The 24,531-nt window shown below is 48.6% G+C and overlaps 1 protein-coding gene across 1 annotated transcript in view; it reads left to right on the forward strand.

Moving 5' to 3' along the window:
- The window catches only part of CPS1 (carbamoyl-phosphate synthase 1), a 244,199-nt gene that overhangs the window by 93,828 nt on the left and 125,840 nt on the right, over nt 1-24,531 (forward strand). Inside the window, 4 exon segments of the mRNA XM_060257389.1 lie at nt 7,700-7,844; nt 12,142-12,352; nt 14,951-15,149; nt 20,310-20,486. Of these exon segments, the coding sequence (XP_060113372.1) occupies nt 7,700-7,844; nt 12,142-12,352; nt 14,951-15,149; nt 20,310-20,486 (732 nt within the window).

Here is a 24,531-nt window from a genome sequence, read left to right on the forward strand (position 1 = left end):
CTCTTCCCCAACGTATTTTTTTTAAAGTATCCCTTTTCACGTCTGTGCTTGGGCTTCCTCTGTGCGGGCTGGCTCTGCTTGCTGTGGCGGCCATTTTGTGGTTGCACTCACCACACCGTGTGAGAATTCCAAAAGTGCCCACAGGCTCAAAAAATTGGGGGACCCCTGTAGCCAGTGTTGCAGCAATGTCAGGAGGGCTGAGGCAGTCTTGGGGGAAATGACTACTTCAGCTTGCTGAGGGAATTAGGCCCTGCTGGACCTGTTTGTCACAAGGGTGGTGCTCTCAAGAAAGGCCCCAGCTCTGTTTCTGAGGCTTGTTGTGAGGCCTTCTTTGTTTCTGGGACTGATGTGGTGTTGGGTTTACTGAGGGAATTTTTGGAGAGGAGTCACACACGACAGGAGTTGTCGGCAAGAGAGCCTCACTGGGAGCAGAAGATAGAGGCATCGCGGTTCTCGGAGAGATTCTTCCTTTATCTCCTTTGTAGAAATCTTTGCTTCAGTGACCATTTCCTTGAAACAGTCTAGGGAAAATGTCTCCATCTTCCTCAGGGCCTCAAACATTGTCTACTGATATAGAAATCTGGGATACGGGACATAAAAGTGGGCCCAAACACATATAGCCTGGAGGAAGCCTTTTTGTCACAAGAGCCAAAACTCACTAAATTTGGAATAGGAGAGGGTTTTCCCCCTGGTATTTCTGAGTCTTTGTGGAAAGGAGGCAGAAGAACATGACTCCACTTATTTTATGTGCGTAGTAATGCCATGACACTGTGGTTCAAGAACTGTGAACATAGTTTGTGATAAGATTCAGGAAAGAAAACATGGCCCACCTGGACATTTCGGTCACCAGAAATCACTTCAAGGTCAGTTGTTAATAAAAACAGCCTTCCTCGGCCATAGTGTTTGAAGAACCCCCTATTTTGAGTGTAGACTGGTCCGGTTATAGACTCTGGGTTTCATTTTTTCCCCAAGGGGGAAAAAATATCTTGATGCTCTCTAATGATCTACCTTCATTTTGCCTGCTATTGACTTGGGTAATGCGAATGATTAAAGTGATATTGGCTACGGCTAGAAATGGCTCCTAATTTGAGCAAATGGTTTCTGCAATTTGGGTCAAAAAAGAAATGTAATAGCCTGTATTTTCCATTGCTCTCAGAAACTAAAATTGGAGTTAGGGGGTGGGAATGTCAAAAAGTTCAGTCCTACGTTGGGCTGAGAGATACTAGTTCCCCATGAACTGATAGAATAAATCTCAGGCAGAATCAAAAAGAGTCCAACCTGGTTCAGTCCTTAGTTATTCTTTCAACTTCAGTGATACTTCGATATCCTCAGGGACCTTACTGCTCAAAGGTCCTTGGTACTCTCCTTTAGAATTGAGTGCACCAAAAGTCGGCTCCAGGTTGACTCAGCCTTCCATCCTTCCGAGGACAGTAAAATGAGTCCCCAGCTTGCTGGGGGGAAAGTGTAGGGGACTGGGGAAGGCAATGGCAAACCACCCCGTCAAAAGTCTGCCGTGAAAACATTGCGAAAGCAACGTCATCCTAGAGTCGAAAACGACTGGTGCTTGCACAGGGGACCACCTTTATCTTTTTAAAAGCATCTAACTCCACCCTCTGACCGAAAAGCTACAGTAAGCCAAAGTAAGACATAACTATATGCTGAGATTTCCCTCTCTATAGTCATTCAAGGTGCTGATTCCAAGGGAAGGACCAAAACTACCCACCCTCCTCATGTGGTCGTATTAGTTACTCTCTTAGAGAGGAGGGACGGTGGCTCAGTGGTAGAGCATGTACTTGATAAGCAGAAGGTCCCAGGTTCAATTCCTGGCATCTCCAACTAAAAAGGGTCCAGGCAGTAGGTGACGGAGAGGGAGGGACAGTGACTCAGTGGTAGAGCATCTGCTTGGTAAGCAGAAGGTCCCAGGTTCAATCCCCGGCATCTCCAACTAAAAAGGGTCCAGGCAAATAGGCGTGAAAAACCTCAGCTTGAAACCCTGGAGAGCCACTGGCAGTCTGAGTAGACAAGACTGACTTTGATGGACCCAGGGTCTGATTCACTAGAAGGCAGCTTCATATGTTCATGGTTATAGGATGGGGAAGACTTGTCTTAGCAGTAGTATGTGCAAAAAAGATCTAGGGGTCTTAGTGGATCATATGCTGAACATGAGTCAACAGTGTGATGCGGTGGCTAAAAAGGCAAATGCAGTTTTGGGCTGTATCAACAGAAGTATAGTGTCCAGATAACGTGATGTGATAGTCTCGCTTTACTTTGCTCTGGTAAGACCTCACCTGGAGTCTTGTGTTCAGTTTTGGGCACCGCATTTTAAGAAGGATATAGACAAGCTGGAACGGGTCCAGAGGAGGGCGATGAACCTGGTGAGGGGTCTGGAGACCAAGTCCTATGAGGAAAGGCTAAAGGAGCTGGGGATGTTTAGCCTGGAGAGGTGGCGGCTGAGGGGTGATATGATCACCATCTTCAAGTACTTGAAGGTCTGTCATCTAGAGGATGGTGTGCAATTGTTTTCTGTGGCCCCGGAAGGTGGGACCAGAACCAATGGGTTGAAATTGAATCAAAAGAGTTTCCAGCTCAACATTAGGAAGAACTTCCTGACTGTTAGAGCGGTTCCTCAGTGGGACACATTTTCTCCTTGGGAGGTGGTGGGCTTTCCTTCCTTGGAGGTTTTGAAACAGAGGCTAGATGGCCATCTGACAGCAGTGAAGATCCTGTGAATTTAGGGGGAGGTGTTTGTGAGTTCCCTGCATTGTGCAGGGGGTTGGACTAGATGACCCAAGATGTCCCTTCTAACTCTATGATTCTAAGGTCAGTATTGTTTACTCAGGCTGGCCGCAGACAGAGAGTTCCATCAATATCAAGTGGCTATCAGCCACTGATGGACCTCTGCTCCAGATGTTGATCCAATCCCCTCTTGAAGCCATCTATGCTTGTAGCCACCACCACCTCCTGTGGCAGTGAATTGCATGTTACATCACACCAGACTTTCCAAAGCTGCAGGACAGGGCTGCGAATGGACCACTATTAGGGTTGCCAACTTTGGCTTGAGGAATTCATGGAGTTTTGGGGGGTGGGGCCCGGAGAAGGCAAGGTTTTAGAGCAGGAAGGCACTCAGCAGGGATGTCATGGGGTGGCTTGTGGGGTTCTGAAGGTAAGAGATGAGAAGAGGTGTTTTCTTTCCTTGGTACAGCATCCCTGCATAGCTTCCAGACTCTGGTGAACACGGGCCATGCTGAGCTATTAGGGCTGCTACATCTTGAACATAAGAGTATCCAGGCCTCAGATTCAGTAGGAGCTCACAGGAGCACAGCTCATGAACCTTTCTGATGGCTCTCCCTCTTCCTCCCCACCTACGTTGTCCACTGAATAGTAGGTGCAGCTGCATAACAATCCCTGGATTAGGAGAGCAGTCAGCCAGCCAGCCACCAGGGGCTTTGCCACACCCCCAGCAGCCTTCATTAACCCCTGGAGAAGCCCGCACCACCCTTTCTCCACTTCTTTATTTGATTCTGGATGGTGGGTGGTTTGCTGGCCTTTTAACTGTGGGGGGAGAGGTGGCCAAGGAGCGTCCTGGTGAGTGGATCTCTAGCCAGCCCAAGCAGGCCTCACTTGTCCGGAGCTCTCCTTTCTTGCATCGGGTTGGGGGGGGGGCAGCATATGCTAATGAGTTATGCTAATGAGCTCCACCACCTATTTTTCTACAAAACGACCCCTGAGAGTATCCAGACCAACTCTGCATTTCCAAACCATGACCAGGCAAGTCCATCTGGGAAGCTGAACAGAAGCTCAGTCTGTTGTCTGTCTCCGGCATCCAATACTCAGAGACGGAATGCCTGTGAACATGGAGGTTTCATTTCGCTCTCGTGACTGATGGAGTTTCCTCTGTGGATTTGTTTCAAACCATCTTAGCTGGTGACTGTCAGTGTGTCGGATGGCAGTGAGCATCAAATGGGGGGGGGGGGGAGGGAGATTTGGACTGCTAAACATAATTTTATCTTTCGAGACTTAGGACAGAAACGAAGAGCTGAGCTCAACAAAAAGCCGATAGGCGTTTTCAGAATCCATTCTTTTCAACGATGGGGTTAGCTTCTGTGATGTTAGTGCAGTTTGTGGTGTCATAAGAACATAAGAGACGCCATGTTGGATCAGGCCAATGGCCCATCCAGTCCAACACTCTGTGTCACAGAAGAACATAAGAGAAGTCATGTTGGATCAGGCCAATGGCCCATCCAATCCAACACTCTGTGTCACATAAGAACATAAGAGAAGCCATGTTGGATCAGGCCAATGGCCCCTCCAGTCCAACACTCTGTGTCACAGAAGAACATAAGAGAAGCCATGTTGGATCAGGCCAATGGCCCATCCAGTCCAACACTCTGTGTCACAGAAGAACATAAGAGAAGTCATGTTGGATCAGGCCAATGGCCCATCCAATCCAACACTCTGTGTCACATAAGAACATAAGAGAAGCCATGTTGGATCAGGCCAATGGCCCCTCCAGTCCAACACTCTGTGTCACATAAGAACTTAAGAGAAGCCATGTTGGATCAGGCCAATAGCCCCTCCAGTCCAACACTCTGTGTCACACAGTGGCCAAAAAATTTATATATACACACACACACACACACACACACATTTATACACACCGTGGCTAATAGCCACTGATGGACCTCTGTGTCTGATGTCCAGTTGTCACTTTGGTATGATTACTCGTCAAGAGGGCTTTTTTCCTTTTCTTTTGTAGCAGGAACTCCTTTGCATTTTAGGTTACACCCAGGGCCGGCTCTCCCACGAGGCAAACTAGGCAGTTGCCTAGGGCACCAGGAGGGGGGCACCAAATTGAACTCCCCCCTAACGGTACCCAAGACAACTGCTTTAATTTGCCTCTCTCCCCTCCCGCTGCTGCTACTGCTGCCACCGTCAGCCCCCTCCCTTCCTTTCTGCCGTGCTCCGCCCATCCCCCCCTGCCCAGAGAAGCTCACTGCAACCAGGATGCGCCTTACCGGCTTCAAGGCAGCCGGCATCTGCACATTTTTCAAAGAGAGCGCTGGAAGAGGCTTCGCTCCCCCCTCACTTTCAGTTTTGAGAAGGAGGGTAGAGAAGACATCTCCAGCAGACTCTTCAAAATACGTGCAGATGCCAGCTACCTTGAAGCCGGTAGGGCCTAGCCTCATTGCGCTTCTCTGAGGAAGGGAGGGGGGTGCTGTGGAGGGAGGGTAGGAGGGGAAGGGGGAGTAGCACTGGCTATACCTCTTTGATGTAGCCAATCCTCCAAGAGCTTATAGGGCTCTTCTTACAGGGCCTACTGTAAGCTCTTGGAGGATTGGTTACATCGGGGGGGGGGGGGGGGGGATGCGGCCTAATATGCAAAGGAGTTTCTGCTACAGAAAAAGCCTTGCATCTGGAGGTTTCCAGAACAGACAGTTACCTCTCTTTCCCTTTCCCGCCTCGCTTTCATTTTGTTTTTCCTCCCAGATTTTCCCGGCCTCCCTCTCCTTCTTTCTAAAATTATCCATCATGCAAAAGGCGACAAGATAGCAAATGATGACTAATACCTACTCGGTGATTATTCTGGTATAGAAGTAGGTTCATTTGTTAAGTTCATAAGTCACAAGAAAATTACAGTTTTGGGGGGAGAGAAAAAAATGACAAATACAGATGCATATAGATATGTCATTACAGCAATCCGCTCCATTAATTCCAAAGTATTTCTGCGGCACGCACACTGTCAAAAGAGCAAAAGGAGTCATCTTTCCTGTGACGCCGCTGTCCAAAATCAGTAACGGGAAGTTCATCTTTTTGTCGACTGCACCCGTGTTCAGTCACAGGTACTCTATAAACGCCTCACCTGCTTGTAAGGATGCTGGTTTAGTAAATGAAGGGGGAGGAGAGAAGCTCTACTATCCAGCTGCAAAATATAAGAGCAGAGGCTGTGCAGCATTTCCCTTAAACAAATAGCCTGCAGTACTTCTTTAATATTGGTTGCATAACTCTCCTAACTGCATTGAAATTTAAATATACAAGCAGGGAATCCACAGGACTTGTGGGGGTCACTTTGTCCCCCTATATCCATTCCCCTCTTTCCCTCCTCCTGGCAACCCCCCTTTCTTCTCCGCCATTACCTGCTTCCATCTCTTCTTCCCACCAAGCGGCCACTTTTATTTGCCCCCCCCCCCAACTCTTCAGTTTAATTTATTATTTAACTTCATTTATACCCCACACCCCGTGGTGCATAGTGGTAAGCTGCAGTACTCTGGTCCAAGCTCTGCTCACGGCCTGTTCAATCCCGGTGGAAGCTGGGTTCAGGTAGCCGGCTCAAGCTTGGCCCAGCCTTCCATCCTTCCAAGGTCGCTCAAATGAGAACCCAGCTTGTTGGGGGGGGGAAAGTGTAGAGGACTGGGGAAGGCAATGGCAAAACACCCCGTAAAAAGTCTGCTGTGAAAACATCGTGATGTGCAGGGGTCGCTTTGTAGAAAAATAGGTGGTTGAGCTCATCCAGGAATTGTTATGCAGCTGCACCTACTATTCAGTGGATAAGGTGAGGAGGAGGAGGTGGAACTGTCACAGGGGATTACTTTTACCTTTCTCCCCAATGGAGAGCTTGGAAAATTTTCCTCTCTTCCATTTTATCCACCTAACCCTCCATGTTTAGGCTGATAGTGACAGTGACCAACCCAAGGTCACCCAGCAGAGGAGGGATTTGAACCTGGGTCTCACAGATCCTAGTAATAATCCTATCACTATACCACACTTTCTCTCTGCTTTCTCTCCTTCCCTTCCCCTGGGAAAAATCTGGTGAAATTGCAAATGTTGTGTAATACAAGTCACATAGGTGAGTTGTGGGGTGGTCACTGCCAGCCCAAGTTGTGTGAAGGGTGCTGTTTGACCCGTGGGATTTGTGTGGCATCGAATCATCTGGTAGCCACTGTTGATGCCTGACTGAGTCTTGCAGAGTGCAAGGTAATGATTTGTCTGGTGGTTCTGTACCCAGCTTGCTGGGGGGAAAGTGTAATGACCAGGGAAGGCAATGGCAAACCACCTCATAAAAAGGTCTGCCGTGAAAACGTTGTGAAAGCAGCGTCACCCCAGAGTCAGAAACGACTGCTGCTTGCACAGGGGACCTTTCCTTTTTCCTTTTCTCTGCTGGGCTGAGCCTAATGAGTTTCTCTCCAGGGCAGGAGCAAGTAGAGTAAGGGGAGAACTGGAAGGTTAAAATAATCTGGAAAGAGACCTTCCCCCTGCCTTTTATTGAAAAACTGAGGGTTGAAGGCTGGCAATATTGTTATGGTTGCCTAGCAACTCTCACATTGGCCACTGAGCTCTGCTTTCTTAAAGGTACAGTTGATGCTTCTAAATTCCCCAATGTATTCTTTTTTAGATTGCAGATTTTTCTGCATACTTGGGACTTGTTTCAGATTTGCAGAAAGATCTGTTTTTCTGTTTATGCTCCCAGTCTCCAGATTTAAGTACCTATGGATAAGGTCACGTTGAGAATTAGATATACTGATAGTACTGAGGGAAGATTGGGAGGTGAAATAGTAGTGAGTGTGTGTGTGGGAGGAATCATATTACTTTTGCTATGGGTAGACAAATCTGGCTTTCTGCTGTATGCCTTTAACAGTTGAACCAAATTAGTAAATAAATAAAACAAAACATTTCTTTTTTCCTCCATCCTTCAACCCTCCAGGCTTTTGCCATGACAAACCAGCTCCTTGTGGAGAAATCCCTTGTAGGATGGAAAGAGATTGAGTACGAAGTGGTGAGAGACGCTGCTGATAACTGCATCACAGTCTGCAATATGGAAAATGTGGACGCCATGGGAGTTCATACAGGTAGGGTGACCATGGCAAGTGCATGGCACAGGAATGGCACACATGGCTATTTTTGGTAGAAAAAGCCCAGCAGGAACTCATTTGCATATTAGGCCGCACCCCCTGACATCACAATTGTTTCACACAGGGCTCCTTTGGAAGGAACTCATTTGCATATGAGGCCACACCCCCTGACATCACAATTGTTTCACACACGGCTTTTTGATAGGAGCTCATTTGCATATGAGGTCACACACCCCGACATCACAATTGTTTCACACAGGGCTGGGGTTTTTTTGTAGAAAAGGCCCACCAGGAACATGTTTGCATATGAGGCCATACCCCCTGATATCACCATTGTTTCACTCAGGGCTTTTTTGTAGCAAACACCCAACAGGAATTCATTTGCATATGAGGCCACACCCCCTGACATAATTTTTGTTTTATACAGGTATTTTAAGGAAAAGCCCAGCAGGAACTCATTTGCATATTAGGCCACACCTACATTGTTCCCTGCAGGGCTTTTTGGGTAGAAAAAGCCCAGCAGGGACTCATATGCATATTAGGCCACACCCCCTGATGTCAAGCCAGTTGGAACTGTTCCTGTGTAGTCCTGCATTAACAAAAAAAGGCCTGGGGCAGGAAAATACTTTCTTGGACCTGGCTCAGCATTTCTATGGATGGAAGGATTTCTACCTGTAGAAAGAAGTTTTTCTCACCTCCTCCTTTCCTCTGCATCATGAAATGTAAAAGGGGTGAGGAAAGGAAATCACACTCTGTGGGGGAATGCTGCAACTCGCCTGCTCTTTGGGGCCAGCCGTTGGGAGTAGGGGACCCCAGTGTTACAGCAGTGACTCTGGCTGGTGGTCTTTTCCCAAGCCCAATTCACAGTGTTTGTTTTGATCTTACATGGCTTAAAAGGTACAGGTAGTCCCCTGTGCAAGCACCAGTCGTTTCCGACTCTGGGGTGATGTCGCTTTCACAACGTTTTCACGGCAGACTTTTTTACGGGGTGGTTTGCCATTGCCTTCCCCAGTCTTTTACGCTTTCTGGGTACTCATTTTACTGACCTTGGAAGGATGGAAGGTTGAGTCAACCTGGGGCTGGCTACCTGAACCCAGCTTCTGCCGGGATCGAACTCAGGTCATGAGCAGAGCTTGGACTGCTGCACTGCAGCTCTACCACTCTGCACCACGGGGCTCTCTTTAGACCTGCGCAAAACAATGGGGATGTTAGGGGGTGCGGAAATGAGTTCCTGCTGGGCTTTTTCTAAAAAAAACAAACATAAGCCCTAGTTATATCCAAGCCTCAAAACTCCCAACTGCCCGGTCACATTTCTTCTCTGAGAACCTCCAATGAATCAGATTCCACCACCTCCATCGGAAGCTCATAAACTGGGCATGAGTGGTGTTTCCGGCCTCAATAGCAACTGCAGGAGCATAAAAAAGGAATTAAATATAGGCCTGGTGCTCAAGTGCAATTGATTTCTAAGAATACCAAATGCAGCTGCTCGCAGTGGTGAATATGTGGCGTTCCAAGTTCATTGAAAAGAGAGAGGGAAGTCAGGGCGGACTGGATTAAGTTGGGAAAGTAGCAGCCGCAATTCACCTTGAAATCCCCGTTTAAGGGACACAGAACATAACGACTTGGCGACAGTGATTCGTGCCACTCTCACCTCGAGACTGGATTACTGCAATGCCCTCTGCATGGGGCTGCCCTTGTCTCAAACCTGGAAGCTTTGACTAGTGCAGAATGCTGCAGCCAGGCTGTTAAGGGCTCTCACCTTGCGGGAGCACATTCAACCTGTGCTGAAAGCGCTGCACTGGTGGCCTATCGCATACCGAGTTCGTTTCAAGGTGCTGGTTCTTACCTTTAAAGCCTTATATGGCCAGGGACCTGCATACCTTAGGGATCGCCTTTCCCCACACAAACACACACATGCACGTATATACATACATACATATATATATATATATATATATATATATATATATATATATATATATATATATATATATATATACACACACACATACATACACACACACACACACACTGTGGCTAATAGCCACTGATGGACCTCTACTCCACATTTTTATCCAATCCCCTCTTGAAGCTGGCTATGCTTGTAGCCGCCACCACCTCCTGTGGCAGTGAATTCCACATGTTAATCACCCTTTGGGTGAAGAAGGACTTCCTTTTCTCCGTTTTAACCTGACTGCTCAGCAATTTCATTGAGCACCCACGAGTTCTTGTATTGTGAGAAACAGAGAAAAGGACTTCTTTCTCTACCTTCTCCATGCATAATCTTTTAAACCTCTGTCATGTCACCCCGCAGTCAACGTTTCTCCAAGCTAAAGAGTCCCAAGCGTTTCAACCTTTCTTCATAGGGAAAGTGTTCCAGCCCTTTAATCATTCTAGTTGCCCTTTTCTGGACTTTTTCCAATGCTATAATATCCTTTTTTAGGTGTGGCGACCAGAATAGGTAGCCAGTGCAGCTCTTTCAGCACTGGCTGAATGTGCTCCCATCGGGGGAGCCCCATTAACAGCCGTGCCACAGCGTTCTGCACTAGCTGTAGTTTCCGAGTCAGCGTCAAGGGTAGCACCATGTAGAGAGCATTACAGTGATCTATTTCTGAGGTGACCGTAGCATGGATCACCATTGCTAAGTTGTCATGCTCCAGGAATATAAATTGAATAGGATAAAATATAAATAAATTAAAAAACACAAACGGGAGCAGTGTTTCTGGTTGCTCTTTCTAATCTATAATATGTTTTGTGAGAGCTGTTGGGGCGGAGTGGGTGGAGTGTCCAACTAGTGCTTAGAAGAAACAGGTTCAGATCATGGAAGCTTCGCCATGGAAGCCTGTTGGGTGAGCTTGAGACGGCCAAAGGCTCTCCGCTTAACCTGTCTTGCAGAGTTGTTGCCAGGATTAAAATGGAGGAGAGGAGAATGACGTCAGCCACCTCAGGTTCCTGTTGGGGAGAAAAGTGGTCTATAAATGAAGTGAATAAATAAATCATAGTATCATAGAGTTGGAAGTGACCTCCAAGGTTGTCTAGTTGAACCCCCTTCACAGTGCAGGGAATTCACAAATACTTCCTTCAAGGAAGGAAGGATGGAAGGAAGGAAGTGAAGGAAAGAAGGAAGGAAGGAAAGAAGGATGGAAGGAAGGAAGGGAGGATGGAAGGAAGGGAGGATGGAAGGAAGGGAGGAAGGAAGGAAGGAAGAATGGAAGGAAGGAAAGGAAGGGGGAAAGAAGGGATGGAAGGAAGGGAGGAAGAAAGCATGGAAGGGAAGGAAGGGAGGAAGGAAGGAAGGAAGGAAGGAAGGAAGGAAGGAAGGAAGGAAGGAAGAATGGAAGGAAGGAAAGGAAGGGGGAAAGAAGGGATGGAAGGAAGGGAGGAAGGAAGGAAGGAAGGAAGGAAGGAAGGAAGGAAGGAAGGAAGGAAGAATGGAAGGAAGGAAAGGAAGGGGGAAAGAAGGGATGGAAGGAAGGGAGGAAGAAAGCATGGAAGGGAAGGAAGGGAGGAAGGAAGGAAGGAAGGGAAAGAAAGGAGGAAGGAAGGATGGAAGGATAGAAGGAAGGATGGAAGGAAGGGAGGGTTGGATTTATATCCTGCCCTTCACTGCCCTAGTTTACAACCTCTTTCCCTTCCTTGCCCCACAACAGACACCCTGTGAGGCAGGCGGGGCTGAGAGAGCTCTGAGAGAACTGGGACTGACCCAAGGAGACCCAGCTGGCTTCCTGTGGAGGAGTGAGGAATCAAACCTGGATCTCCCAGATTAGAATCTGCTGCTCTTTAAGAAGAAGAAAAGGAAGAGGAAGAAATTGGATTTATACCCCACTCTTCGTTAGCCAAAGAAATCTCAGAGTGGCTTGCCATTTCCTTTCCCTTCCCTTCCCCCAACAGGCACCTTGTGGGGTAGGTGGGGCTGAGAGAGCTCTCCCAGAACTGCTCTTGAGCAGAGCAGCCCTGAGAGAACTTGTGGCTGACCCAAGGTGACTCCAGCAGGTGTATGTGGAGGAAGAGCGGGGAGTCAAACCCAGTTCTCCCAGACCACTACTCCAAACTGGCTCTAAATAGGATCCAGGTGCGTAGCCTTGCTAGTCTGCCCATAGCAGTAGAAAAGAGCAGGCATCCAGGAGCTGGACACGTTAAGGACAGAAGGCAGGGGAAGGAGTTGTGTGCAATAGGCATCCAGTCCTAATTAGTACCTGTGACTTCCCAAAGAAGTCCTGGGGTGAGCCTTTTCCAGTACGTGAGCAGAGGCTGCCCCCAGCAGACTTCTGGACCGTTCTGCTTTAACCCGCAGGAGACTCCATCGTGGTGGCCCCCAGCCAGACCCTCTCCAACGAAGAGCTGCAGATGTTACGGGAATCGACCATCAAGGTGGTCCGCCATTTGAACATCATCGGCGAGTGCAACATCCAGTACGCCTTGCACCCCACTTCTCTGGAGTATTGCATCATTGAAGTGAACGCCAGGCTCTCTCGCAGCTCTGCCTTGGCGTCAAAGGCTACTGGGTAAGGCGAGAAACCTGGAGAGGAACCAAACCAGGTACACAATGCCAGGGAAATTAGTAGCCTCTCCTGCTGTGTTTTGCTGCGAGAGCTTTGAGCCAGTTGCCATTCAGCGAAGGGGTAAAACTGTCAACAGTTCACCCTTCTCTGCGGTGGCCCCCGCTTTGTGAAACAGCAAGCTTGAGGTCCCGAGGCTTCTGTCGTTGTGTGGGATGTGCAAAATGGAAATTGTGAAATCATAGAGTCGGAAGGGACCTCCAGGGTCATCTAGTCCAACCCCGTGCAGAGTGCAAGAACTTCACAAATACCTCCCCCACTCAACACACATACATCCCCAATTACTCCTGCTGCATGCCCAGAAGATGGCAAAAACCCTCCAGGATCCCTGGCCAAACTGACCTGGAGAAAACATATGAAGCTGCCTTCTACTGAATCAGACCCTCAGTCCATCAAAGTCAGTCTTGTCTACTCAGACTGTCAGCGGCTCTCCAGGGTGTCAAGCTGAGGTTTTTCACGCCTACTTGTCTGGACCCTTTTTTAGTTGGAGATGCTGAGGATTGAACCTGAGACCTTCTGCTTACCAAGCAGATGCTCTACCACTGAGCCACCATCCCTCCCCTATAAACATATGAAGCTGCCTTCTACTGAATCAGACCCCCCCTTGGGTCCATCAAAGTCAGTATTGTCTACTCAGACTGGCAGCGGCTATCCAGGGTCTCAAGCTGAGATTTTTCATGCCTCCTTGCCTGGACCCTTTTAGTTGGAGATGCCGGGGATTGAACCTGGGACCTCCTGCTTACCAAGCAGATGCTCTACCACTGAGCCACCATCCCTCCCTTTCATGAACAGACATGAAGCTGCCTTCTATTGAATCAGACCCTGGGTCCATCAAAGTCAGTCTTGTCTACACAGATTGGCAGCGGCTCTCCAGGGTCTCAAGCTGAGATTTTTCACACCTATTTGCCTGGACCCTTTTTTAGTTGGAGATGCTGAGGATTGAACCTGGGACCTTCTGCTTACCAAGCAGATGCTCTGCCACTGAGCCACCGTCCCTCAAAAAAATTGCTGCCTGACCTCAAAGTGACAATTGGCATTTCCCTGGGCATGTCAGAAAGGGCCACGAGAACTAAGCAGTGTTCCCTCTAATCCGAGTTAGTGTAAGCTAGCTCACACGTTTTCGTCTTAGCTCAGGAAGGATGACCCCAGAGCACACTAACTTAGGCAGTAGCTCACAACTGCAATGCCAGGAGCTCACAAAGTAGAAATTTTGCTAAACTTGCTCTGCAGTTTAGAGGGAACATTGGAACTAAGTGCTGACGCAGCCCTTCCTCCTTAAGATCTGCCTAAGTTCACAGAATCCGAAACGAACCAGGGACAGGAGATACGAAACCTTACAGAATCAGAACACACATACTCCAAGTGCTGCACGAAGAAAAAAAAAAGACTGGGAAGGCGTTTTTATAAAGGGATTCCTCCTGGAATGGAACAGAACATAGCATCTTGAGTTTTAGTGGAAAAGGCGAGCTATAAGTGAAAGCATGGAGGAAGGGCAACAAAGATGATGCAGGGGTTGGAGCACCTCTCCTACGAGGAAATGCCGAAGAGTCCGGGACTCTTTTGCTTAGAAAAGAGACGATTAAGAGGAGGCGTGATAGAAGTTCGTAAAGTTACGCGTGAGGTGGAATGGAACAGAACATAGCAGGAGATTGCTTCATAAGGGAGAGGGGAGGATTGAAGTTTGTGGCAGTTTTTTAAAAAACACACACACGCATCATGTTCTCTTCACTGCACCGCCTTCTACCATTGCTACACACTTTCTGCATTATGGTATGTCATGCCTGCGTTGCCATCCAGTTCTGTAATTCTAGTTCTACTGGAGGGAGGTTCTCTGTTTCTGACTGTATTGTGTTCTGTAATCCATCTTGCAGGGCTGGATTAACAATTAGGCCAAGTCGACACTGGCCTATGGGCCCCCATGACTTTAGGGTCCCAGCCGGCTTTCTCCCTCAGTTTCCCCCCTGCTTGCAGCCCTCCCAGCCTGCACACGCAGCCAGCAACTGAGCCGCTCTTTGCCCAACTCACCTGGTGAGGCTGCTGCTGGTGTTGTTGCCAAGTTTGCCTCTCTCTGCCTCTCCCTGCAGCTTTGTCAAAGGGGCTTTTGAGAAGGGGCCCGCAGGCTGCAGCAGGGGCCATGGGTGGTGGGGCGGGCGCTTCGACTCTGAGATAATTTGCAAGGGGGCCCACAAGATTTTGACTGGCTAGGGGCCTCCGCAAGGTTTAATCTGGCCCCGCCATCTTGAGTTTTAATGGAAAAGGCGAGCTATAAATGAAAGCATGGAGGAGGGGCAACAAAGATGATGCGGGGGCTGGAGCACCTCTCCTATGAGGAAAGGCCGAAGAGTCCGGGACTCTTTTGTTTAGAAAAGAGACGATTAGGAGGAGGCGTGATAGAAGTTCATAAAGTTACGCGTGAGGTGGAGAGAGTGGGCAAAGAGCATTTTTTTTCTCCCTCTTCCAAAATACTTGCACTGGAGCGCAGGAGGCTCAGGAGAGACAAAAGGAAAAACCACTCTACATAGAGGGTATGTGTTTCGGTGCCAGGTATCCTTTGGCATTTATTGCTGCCAAAATCGCCCTTGGGATCCCTTTGCCAGAGATTGAGAATGTGGTGTCGGGAAAGACGACGGCCTGCTTCGAGCCCAGCCTGGACTACATCGTCACCAAGGTGCCCCGTTGGGATCTGGACCGTTTCCGAGGCGCCTCCAGCAAGATCGGAACCTCTATGAAGAGTGTGGGGGAGGTGAGTCTAAAGAGTTCCCTTGTCCCCCCCCCCCAATTCGTTAATTCTGTGAATGCTTTAACCTGAGGGTCAAAGTAAATGTTACAGTTTCAAAAGAGCTGGGTTCGAGTTCTGCAAGAGGCTCGGAATGACACCGCAGTGGGGTGAGGAAGGGTTCCCCCCAGCAAGCCATTTGCCCATGCGGAAACTTCTCCCATTTCTCCAATTTTATTTATTTATTTATTTATTGGATTAATAGCCCTCCCTCCCAGCTGAAGCAGGCTCAGGGTGGCTCACAGCCGTAAAAAGGTAAAGGTAAAGTTAGTTCCCTGTGCAAGCACCAGTCGTTTCCGACTCTGGGGTGACGTTGCTTTCACAACATTTTCACGGCAGACTTTTTACGGGGTGGTTTGCCATTGCCTTCCCCAGTCTTTTACACTCCCCCCCCCCCAGCAAGCTGGGTACTCATTTGACCCACCTCAGAAGGATGGAAGGCTGAGTCAACCTGGAGCCGGCTTTCTGAACCGGCTTCCGCTGGGATCGAACTCAGGTCATGAGTAGAGGGCTCCGACTGCAGTACTGCAGCTTTACCACTCTGCGCCACGGGGCTCTTTTTAAGTAAAAGCAGGGCTGTTGTTTTTTACAGCAGCAAAAGCTTTTACAATTCCAAACTTCAACAGTTAAAACGTTGAACGATTTGAACAATTTACAATTAAAATGGATTAAACAATTTGGGTGCTGGTGTCATTAATTTCCAATGTCTTCAGCCGTCTTGGGTATCTTCATATACTAACATCAGTTCAGCTGAAGGCGAGACGAAACAGAGTTGTCTTACAGGCCTTGAGGAACTGAGCAAGATCCTTCAAGGCTCTTATTTCTTCCGGGAGTTGGTTCTACCGATAGGGGGCTATGATTGAGAAGGCTCTCTCTCTTTTCTACATTGAATATTATTATTATTTATTATTATTATTATTATTAATTAATATTATTAATTATATTCTGCCCATTCCCCCATTGGGGCCTCAGAGCGGAGTACAGCAAATAGAAATAAAATCGCAATAAAATCATAATAAAACCAATTACAACATTCATCAGAGTGCAGCAAGATGATTCAGCAAGATGACATGACAGCAAGGTGGCATAGCACAAAATAGTACCGCAATGCAGCATCACAGTACAGGAGTGCAGTAGAGCAGCGGAGCAGTAGGTGGGAGGCCAACCGATCTAATAGATGGATAGATGCCCGCCGCCTCACCCCAGAACCTGGCGGAACAGCTCCGTTTTGCAGGCCCTACGAAAGGCCAGCAAGCCAGGTAGGGCCCGGATCTCCTTAGGGAGCTGATCCCACGAGGTCGGGGCCAGGACCGAGAAAGTCCTAGCCCTGGTAGAGGCAAGACGGGCATCTCTCGGGCCGGGGACTATCAGAAGATCTTGGGAGGCCGAACAAAGCAACCTCCGGGGCGTATATGGAAGGAGATGGTCCCATAGGTATGTTGGTCCCAGGCCACACAAGGCCTTAAAAGTCAAAACTAACACCTTGAAATGGATCCAGTACTCTATAGGCAGCTAGTACAGGTTGCGGAGCGCCAGCCGTATGCTCACCCATATAGGTGATGCAGTCAGCATTCGAGCTGCCGCATTCTGCACCTGCTGCAGTTTCCGGATCAGTTTCAGGGGCAGGCCAGCGTAGAGCAAGTTGCAGTAGTCCAGCCTGGAAGTCACCATTGCATGAGTCACTGTAGCCAGGTCTTGGAGGGATAGGTATGGTGCTAGCTGCCTGATCTGCCATAGATGGAAGAAGGCAGACCGTGCAGCTGGTGTGACCCGGACCTCCGTGGAGAGGGGGGCGTCCAATATTTGTGCACACAGAGCAACAAAAACAGGGAAATAAACTCCCCTCCGTGCAGTTTTTGCACAAATTAGAAGCTCCATGAAAAGCGTGGACAGGGGTCATTTTGTAGAAAAATAGGTGGGGGAGCTCCTTAGCATAACTCATTACATATGGCAGCCCCCACCCCCCGCCAAAAGCAACCCAATGCAATAAACTATTTGTAGTGCAGAAAGTACTGTTTCCTCTTAGACGAGTTTTCCTTCAGAATGACTAAGATCACTTAGGACTGGTCTTCTCCAAACGGGGAGCACAAAAGGAGAGCCTGGCAGAGAAGATCTTAAATTAAAGATCTTCTGGAACTGTATTTGACATCTTCATTTCCAGGTTTCAAAAGGAATGGACTGATGCGAAATGGGGAAATTATGCAGCTAATTGGCTAATTACCCATCAACTACCCAAAGTGCAATAATTGTTTATATATTTGCTGATTGTCTTGCTTCATTTCCCCCCCAATGTTTTTCAAGGCTCTCGGTGACTGAATTATTTTGACATCTGAGGCCTGGTTTGGCGCCGTTTGTTGCTTCCCTTCCCCCCCCCCCACTTGCAGAGAAAACTATAATTCACACCCTTCCTTTATGGAGCTGAAGGGGAGAGAAATTGTCCTCTGTAATCATCATCCTTTTCTTAATAGACGGGGTTTACGAGCCATGTAAAAATTAGGATCCAGATTCGAAAAGACACTGGCCTTATACATGTCTTTGTTTGTTCAGCAGAATCGTAGGCTGCTTTTCCACCTCTTCATTGTGAATCTCAGTGGATAAACTACAGTTGCAAACAGGAAAATAAAATTCTGCTGCACCTGTCTGTTAAGCTTTGAAGAAAACGTTAAAGCACATTTTTAAAGGATTATTTTGGGTGTCTTGTTTTAACATTAAATTAAGGACATAAGAGAAGCCACGTTGTATCAGGCCAGTGGCCCATCCAGTCCAACACTCTGTGTCACATAAGAACATAAGAGAAGTCATGTTGGATCAGGCCAGTGGCCCATCCAGTCCAACACACTGTGTCACAGAAGAACATAAGAGAAGCCATGTTGGATCAGGTCAATGGGCCATCCAGTCCAACACTCTGTGTCACAGAAGAACATAAGAGAAGCCTTGTTGGATCAGGCCAATGGCTCATCCAGTCCAACACTCTGTGTCACATAAGAACATAAGAGAAGCCCTTTTGGATAAGGCCAATGGCCCATCCAGTCCAACACTTTGTGTCACAGAAGAACATAAGAGAAGCCTTGTTGGATCAGGCCAATGGCCCATCCAGTCCAACACTCTGTGTCACATAAGAACATAAGAGAAGCCTTGTTGGATCAGGCCAATGGCCCATCCAGTCCAACACTGTGTCACATAAGAACATAAGAGAAGCCATGTTGGATCAGGTCAATGGCCCATCCAGTCCAACACTCTGTGTCACATAAGAACATAAGAGAAGCCTTGTTGGATCAGGCCAATGGCCCATCCAGTCCAACACTCTTTGTCACATAAGAACATAAGAGAAGCCCTGTTGGATCAGGCCAATGGCCCATCCAGTCCAACACTCTGTTTCACATAAGAACATAAGAGAAGCCATGTTCGATCAGGTCAATGGCCCATCCAGTCCAACACTCTGTGTCACATAAGAAAATAAGAGAAGCCTTGTTGGATCAGGCCAATGGCCCATCCAGTCCAACACTCTTTGTCACATAAGAACATAAGAGAAGCCATGCTGAATCAGGTCAGTGGTCCATTCCAGTCCAACACTCTGTGTCACATAAGAACATAAGAGAAGCCTTGTTGGATCAGGCCAATGGCCCATCCAGTCCAACACTCTGTCACATAAGAACATAAGAGAAGCCATGCTGAATCAGGTCAGTGGTCCATCCAGTCCAACACTCTGTGTCACATAAGAACATAAGAGAAGCCATGCTGAATCAGGTCAATGGTCCATCCAGTCCAACTCTCTGCGTCACAGAAGAACATAAGAGAAGCCCTGTTGGATAAGGCCAATGGCCCATCCAGTCCAACACTCTGTGTCACATAAGAATATAAGAGAAGCCATGCTGAATCAAGTCAGTGGTCCATCCAGGCCAACACTGTGTCATCATGAGGTCCACCAGCAGTGCTAGAACTCCAGAAGCCTTCCCACAATCCCCTCCAAGCATCAAGAATACAGAGCATAAAGAGAAGCCATATTGGATCAGGCCAGTGGCCCATCCAGTCCAACACTCTGTGTCACACAGTGGCCAAAACCCAGGTGCCATCAGGAGGTCCACCAGCAGAGCAAGAACTCCAGAAGCCCTCCCACTGTTGCCCCCCAACACTTTAGCCACTTCACTGAGCAGTAGGGTTTCCAAGTCCAATTCAAGAAATATCTGGGGACTTTGGGGGTGAAGCCAGGAGACATTTGGGGTGGAGCCATAAGCAAAGTTGTGACAAGCACAATTGAACTCCAAAGGGAGTTCTGGCCATCACATTTAAGGGGACCACATACCTTTTTAATGCCTTTCTTACATTAGAAATAATGAAGAATAGGGGCACCTTCTTTTGGGGCTCATAGAATTGGACCCCCTGGTCCAATCTTTTTGAAACTCGAAGAGCATTTTGAGGAGACTCATCAGATGCAATGCTGAAAATTTGGTACCTCTATCTCAAACAACCGCCCCTCCAGAGCCCCAGATACCCCGGAATTGATTCTCCATTATACCCTATGACCCAGCAGACATTTCCCCTCTCCCTCCCCCCCCCCCCCCCGGTTACTGATGACACTGATGCTCCAGAGGGTCTCCAAACCGGGGCTCCTTTGCCCCCACCTGGGGATTGGCACCTCTACTCACGAGTTGCTGAACTTCCAAGTTTTTCACAGTACCACAGGGCAACCAAAGGTTCAAGTTTACCTTCACACTATGCAAACGACCTCTGCAAGGATTGTGCAACAAACAGAGGATCTGAGCTCCTTTCACAGCCATGTTCTTCTGCCTCCTCCTCCCTGCCCCTCTGCTCCCTTTCAGCATTAAAGACGCAGACACACCATCCTAAGAGGAAGGCTTTCTCAAGTGGAGTCTGAAGCCTCTGGAGGTGGAAAGGCACATGATGGCTGTGGGGGCGAGGCTTCCACCCCACCGGCCAACTCTGGGGGCAGGAAGGAGCCTGGAAAAGCGGGAGAACCCCCACTGGGACCTGGGGATTGGCAAGCCTACTGCGCAGGCTGTCATTTTCTTGACAGCGTTTCTTTTCTTGACACTGCTTGAGGACTCCTGAACTCAAGAGAGGGGCATCTCTTCCCCTTGCTGCTAAACAGAGCTTTCCTTTCCTCAGGTGATGGCCGTCGGGCGCACTTTTGAAGAGAGCTTCCAGAAGGCCTTACGGATGTGCCACCCCTCCGTCGATGGCTTCACCCCCCGTCTGCCCATGAGCAAAGACTGGGCTGCTGATGTGGATCTGAGGAAAGAGCTGGCGGAACCTTCCAGCATCCGTGTGCACACCATTGCCAAGGTATTGTTGCAGAAGCCTATTGTTCGATTGCCTCTGTGTTATAGGCGTGTTCATTGCCTTCATTACCTGAATTCTGGCTCATCTAATTGCTTGTGTGTTTGTGTGTAAAAGCCCCAGGTGACTTACAGAGACCCCCTAGGTTTTTCGAGGCAAGACAGGTTCAGGGGTGGTTTGCCATTGCCTGCCTCCAGGACTGTTTTTGTAGCAGGAACTCCTTTGCATATTGGGCCACACACCCCTGATGTAGCCAATCCCTCAAGAGCTTACGGGGCTCTTCGTACAAGGCCTATTGGAAGCGCTTAGAGGATAGGCTACATCAGGGGCGTGTGGCCTAATATGCATAGGAGTTCCTGCTACAAAAGCAGCCCAGCCTGCCTCAGCGTCACGACCCTGGATTTCCTTGGAGATCTCCCATCCAAATACTGGCCAGGGTTGACCCCGCTTGACTTTGGAGATCTGATGAGATCAGGCTAGCATGGGCCATTCAAGTCAGGACATCTGATTGATATCAGCCTAGAAATGCGAAGGCCTAGGGCAGGGGTATAAAACATGCGGCCCAGGGGCCGAATCAGGCCCCCAGAGGGCTCCTATCAGGCGCCCAAGAAACTGGCTGTCGTCTGCTTCCTTCTCCCTCTCTTTTGCTTCCTTCTGCATCTCAGCTTGCTTTGCAAGACTTGCTCAATTGCAAAGGAGCTACAGAGCAAAACCTCGATGTTCTCCATTGGCTGAGGCTCTTCCCCCTCCTGGTCCCCTGGGGAGGGAGGGAAAGAGCCAGAGCTTCCTTTGCCCAGTTCTCTGCACCCCCTGGGAGAGATACAAAGAAAGCACCTTTAAGGCCAACAAGGGCTAATGTTTTAAACATGTTTTATTTTAAAGGTTTTTTTTTTTTTTTTAAATCTTTAGTTGTGTTTTAAAAAGTTTATATCTCTGCTACCTAATCTGAAATAGGCACACACATGGCCCAGCCCAACACGGCCCGGTCTGGCCCGATAAGGTCTCATTTAGGTCAGATCTGGCCCTCGTAACAAATGGGTTTGACACCCCTGGTCTAGGAAAAAATGAAGAAAATCCAGGATTTTTTTTTTTTTTTAAAAACCTTTCTATTTCCAGCTTTTGTTTTTTCCCATATGTTTCAGGTGGCAAAAACTATGATTGATGTATTAAGGTCTGGGTGTAAGGTAGCGATGGGCATGAAGTGGCTGATGAACTTAAATTCATCACAAATTTTGACTGGTTTGTGTTTGTGAAGCAGGGTTTGTGAACTGAAGAGCCACCACAAACTTCCACAAGTCTTGATGTTGTTCATGGCAGCTCATGAAGAGCAGGAAGCATCAGGAACCCTGCTTTCTGCTCCTCACAAAAAAGAGCTTACCAGTGGGAAACAGAAAGCAACCCTTGCTTTCTGCTCCCTGCTTCTCAGGAGTTTGGTTTAAATGGCTTGGAGCCATTTTGGTTTTCTGCTCCCTGTGAAAAGTGGTGGAGAGCAGAAAGCAGGGGCTTAAATGACTTGAAGCCATTTAAACTTCTGCTTTCTGCTTCCTGCCCCTTTGGGTGGGAAACAGAAACAGGGGTTTAAATGGCTCGCAAACGGATACAGACTGGTTCAGTTTGCGAACCGGCATATCTATTTGTGGTTCAGCTATGAACCATGAACCAAAGGGAAGACTGAAGTTCGTGCCAACCCTAGTAGAGTGGGCAATTTGCAACTCACTTCCCCGAAGCCCACTGACACTTGTTGTGGTGCTTGCAGAAGGTTTTTAGAAAGCGGGCAGGGTCAGGTGGCACCTTTGGCCAGCAAAGAGACTGATTGGCCACTGGATATTTGGTTGGGTGTGTGGATTTCTTAAGATGTTGCTTTGGCAGTAGCCGCCACCCCAGAACAAAGGTCTGTGTGACTGAAGGGAAGTTGGGAGAGCCCTTCTGTGGCAGCCATTTTGTAGTTGCACAGCGCCCACCACACTGTGTCAGGATTCCAAAGGTTTCCACAGGCCCCAAAAGGTTGGGGACCTCTAACCGCTACTATAAAGATTAACTGGCTAATTGAATACGGGTCAGGTAACAGCTGAACACGGCTGCAGTTTTTACACAATTTCCCGTAATGAAGAAGTAGGAACCAGAGGTGGGGGTGGGAAAGTCACAGAAAACCGAAGCTGACATGCTTTCTTACCATTTTACAAAGTCTTGTTGTCTCAACCCTGATATTTCAGTCTAAGAAGAGCTGACATTCATTCTTTCAGAGAATGAAATTATTCAAATCAGTGTCAGAGGGGGAAAAAATAAGTCCAGTTTTGTCTGCTTGTTAAAATATCTCTCAGGCAGCTGGAGCTGCTCTGGTCAGGAGCCCTCTAATACACGGGCTCGACACTTAAAGAATGAACAATTTCTCCCTATTAGCGCCAAGCCCGGCTCAGTCGTGTTGCGCGTCTTGTCAAAATGCCTCCTTCAGCCCTCCTTGCCATCAGGATATGTCAATTTGGGGGGCTGAGCTGATGGAAGTAATGACTGTTTGCGTTGAGAAGCACAGCTGCGGCGGCTGCGAGCCCTCGTGAGGGACGTGCTGCCGGGGCTGCGGGAGGAAGGAGAGGCGAGCAAAGATGTCGAGCATAACAAAACATTTCAAATGCAGAGCTTTTGCTTGATGTCCCGGAGGAAGGAGGGGATTTCCCAGAAAGGGGAGGAAGGCCTGGGGACCCCTACCCTATACTATGCCCAGAGCTTTTTTTGTAACTCCTTTGCATACTAGGCCACACCCCGTTGACATAGCCAATCCTTCTGGAGCTTACAGTAGGCCCTGTAGGAAGAGCTCTGTAAGCTCTGGGAGAATTGGCTACATCACGGGGGTGGGGCCTAATATGCAAAGGGATTCTTGCTACAAAAATAGCTGTGCCCATGCTAGCCTCCGAGTAGGACCCAGGGACCCCACCAAAATTACAGCTCACCTCCAGAGTACAGAGATCAGTCCCCCTGCAGAAAATGGCTGCTCTGGAGGGTGGACTCTGTGGCATTCTGCTCCACTGAGGTCCCTGTCCTCCCCAGGCTCCACCCCCAAAGCTCCTGGAGTTGTCCAGCCTGGATCTGGTAACCTGCCACCCCCGCACCAGTGGGGGCACCTGGCAACTCTACCAGTTCCCCTGGAGAAAATGGCTGCTTAGGGTTGGCAATCCCCAGGTGGAGGGAGGGGTTCCCCTGGTTTGGAGGCCTTCTGCCCACTTCAGGGTCATCAGAAAGCGGGGCGGGGGGAGGGAAATGTCTGCTGAGCACTCCATTATTCCCTATGGAGACTGATTCCCATGAGATATAATGGTGAATGGATCTGTAGGTATCTGGGGCTCTGGGGAGGCTTTATTTTTGAGGTAGAGGCACCAGATTTTTAGCATAGCATCTGGTGCCTCCCCTCAAAACACCCTCCAAGTTTCAAAAGGTTTGGACCAGGGGGTCCAATTCTATGAGCATCCAAAGAAGGTTTCCAATGTAGGGAAGGCATTTAAAAGGTGTGCAGTCCCTTTCAATGTGACGGCCAGAACTCCCTTTGGAGTTCAATGATGCTTTTCACAACCTTGCATCTGGCTCCGCCCCCAGTGTCTCCTGGCTCCACCCCCAAAGTCCCCAAATATTTCTTGAATTGGACTTGACCACCCTAACAGTCCCTTTTAATGTGACGGCCAGAACACCCTTTGGAGTTCAGTTATGCTTGTCACAACCTGTCTCCTGGCTCCACCCCCTGTCTCCTGGCTCCACCCCCAAAGTCCCCAGATATCTCTTGAATTGGACTTGGCAACCCCATGGCTGCTTTGGAGGGAAGACTCTCTGGCATTGTACCCCAATGAGGTCCATGTCCTCCCCAGACTCCGCCCCCAAATCTCTGGGAGTGCCCTCATCCTCCATTATTTCTGATGGAGGGAAGGTGTTTCAAAGGAATGTGATGGCCAGAACTCCCTTTGGAGTTCAATCGTGCTTGTCTCCACCTTGCTCCCGGCTCCACCCCAGAATCTCCTGGCTCCACCCCTAAAGTCCCCAAATATTTCCAAGTCAGACCTGGTAACCC

The sequence above is a fragment of the Heteronotia binoei genome, chromosome 16, assembly GCF_032191835.1.
Source record: "Heteronotia binoei isolate CCM8104 ecotype False Entrance Well chromosome 16, APGP_CSIRO_Hbin_v1, whole genome shotgun sequence".
NCBI classification, from domain to species: domain Eukaryota; kingdom Metazoa; phylum Chordata; class Lepidosauria; order Squamata; family Gekkonidae; genus Heteronotia; species Heteronotia binoei.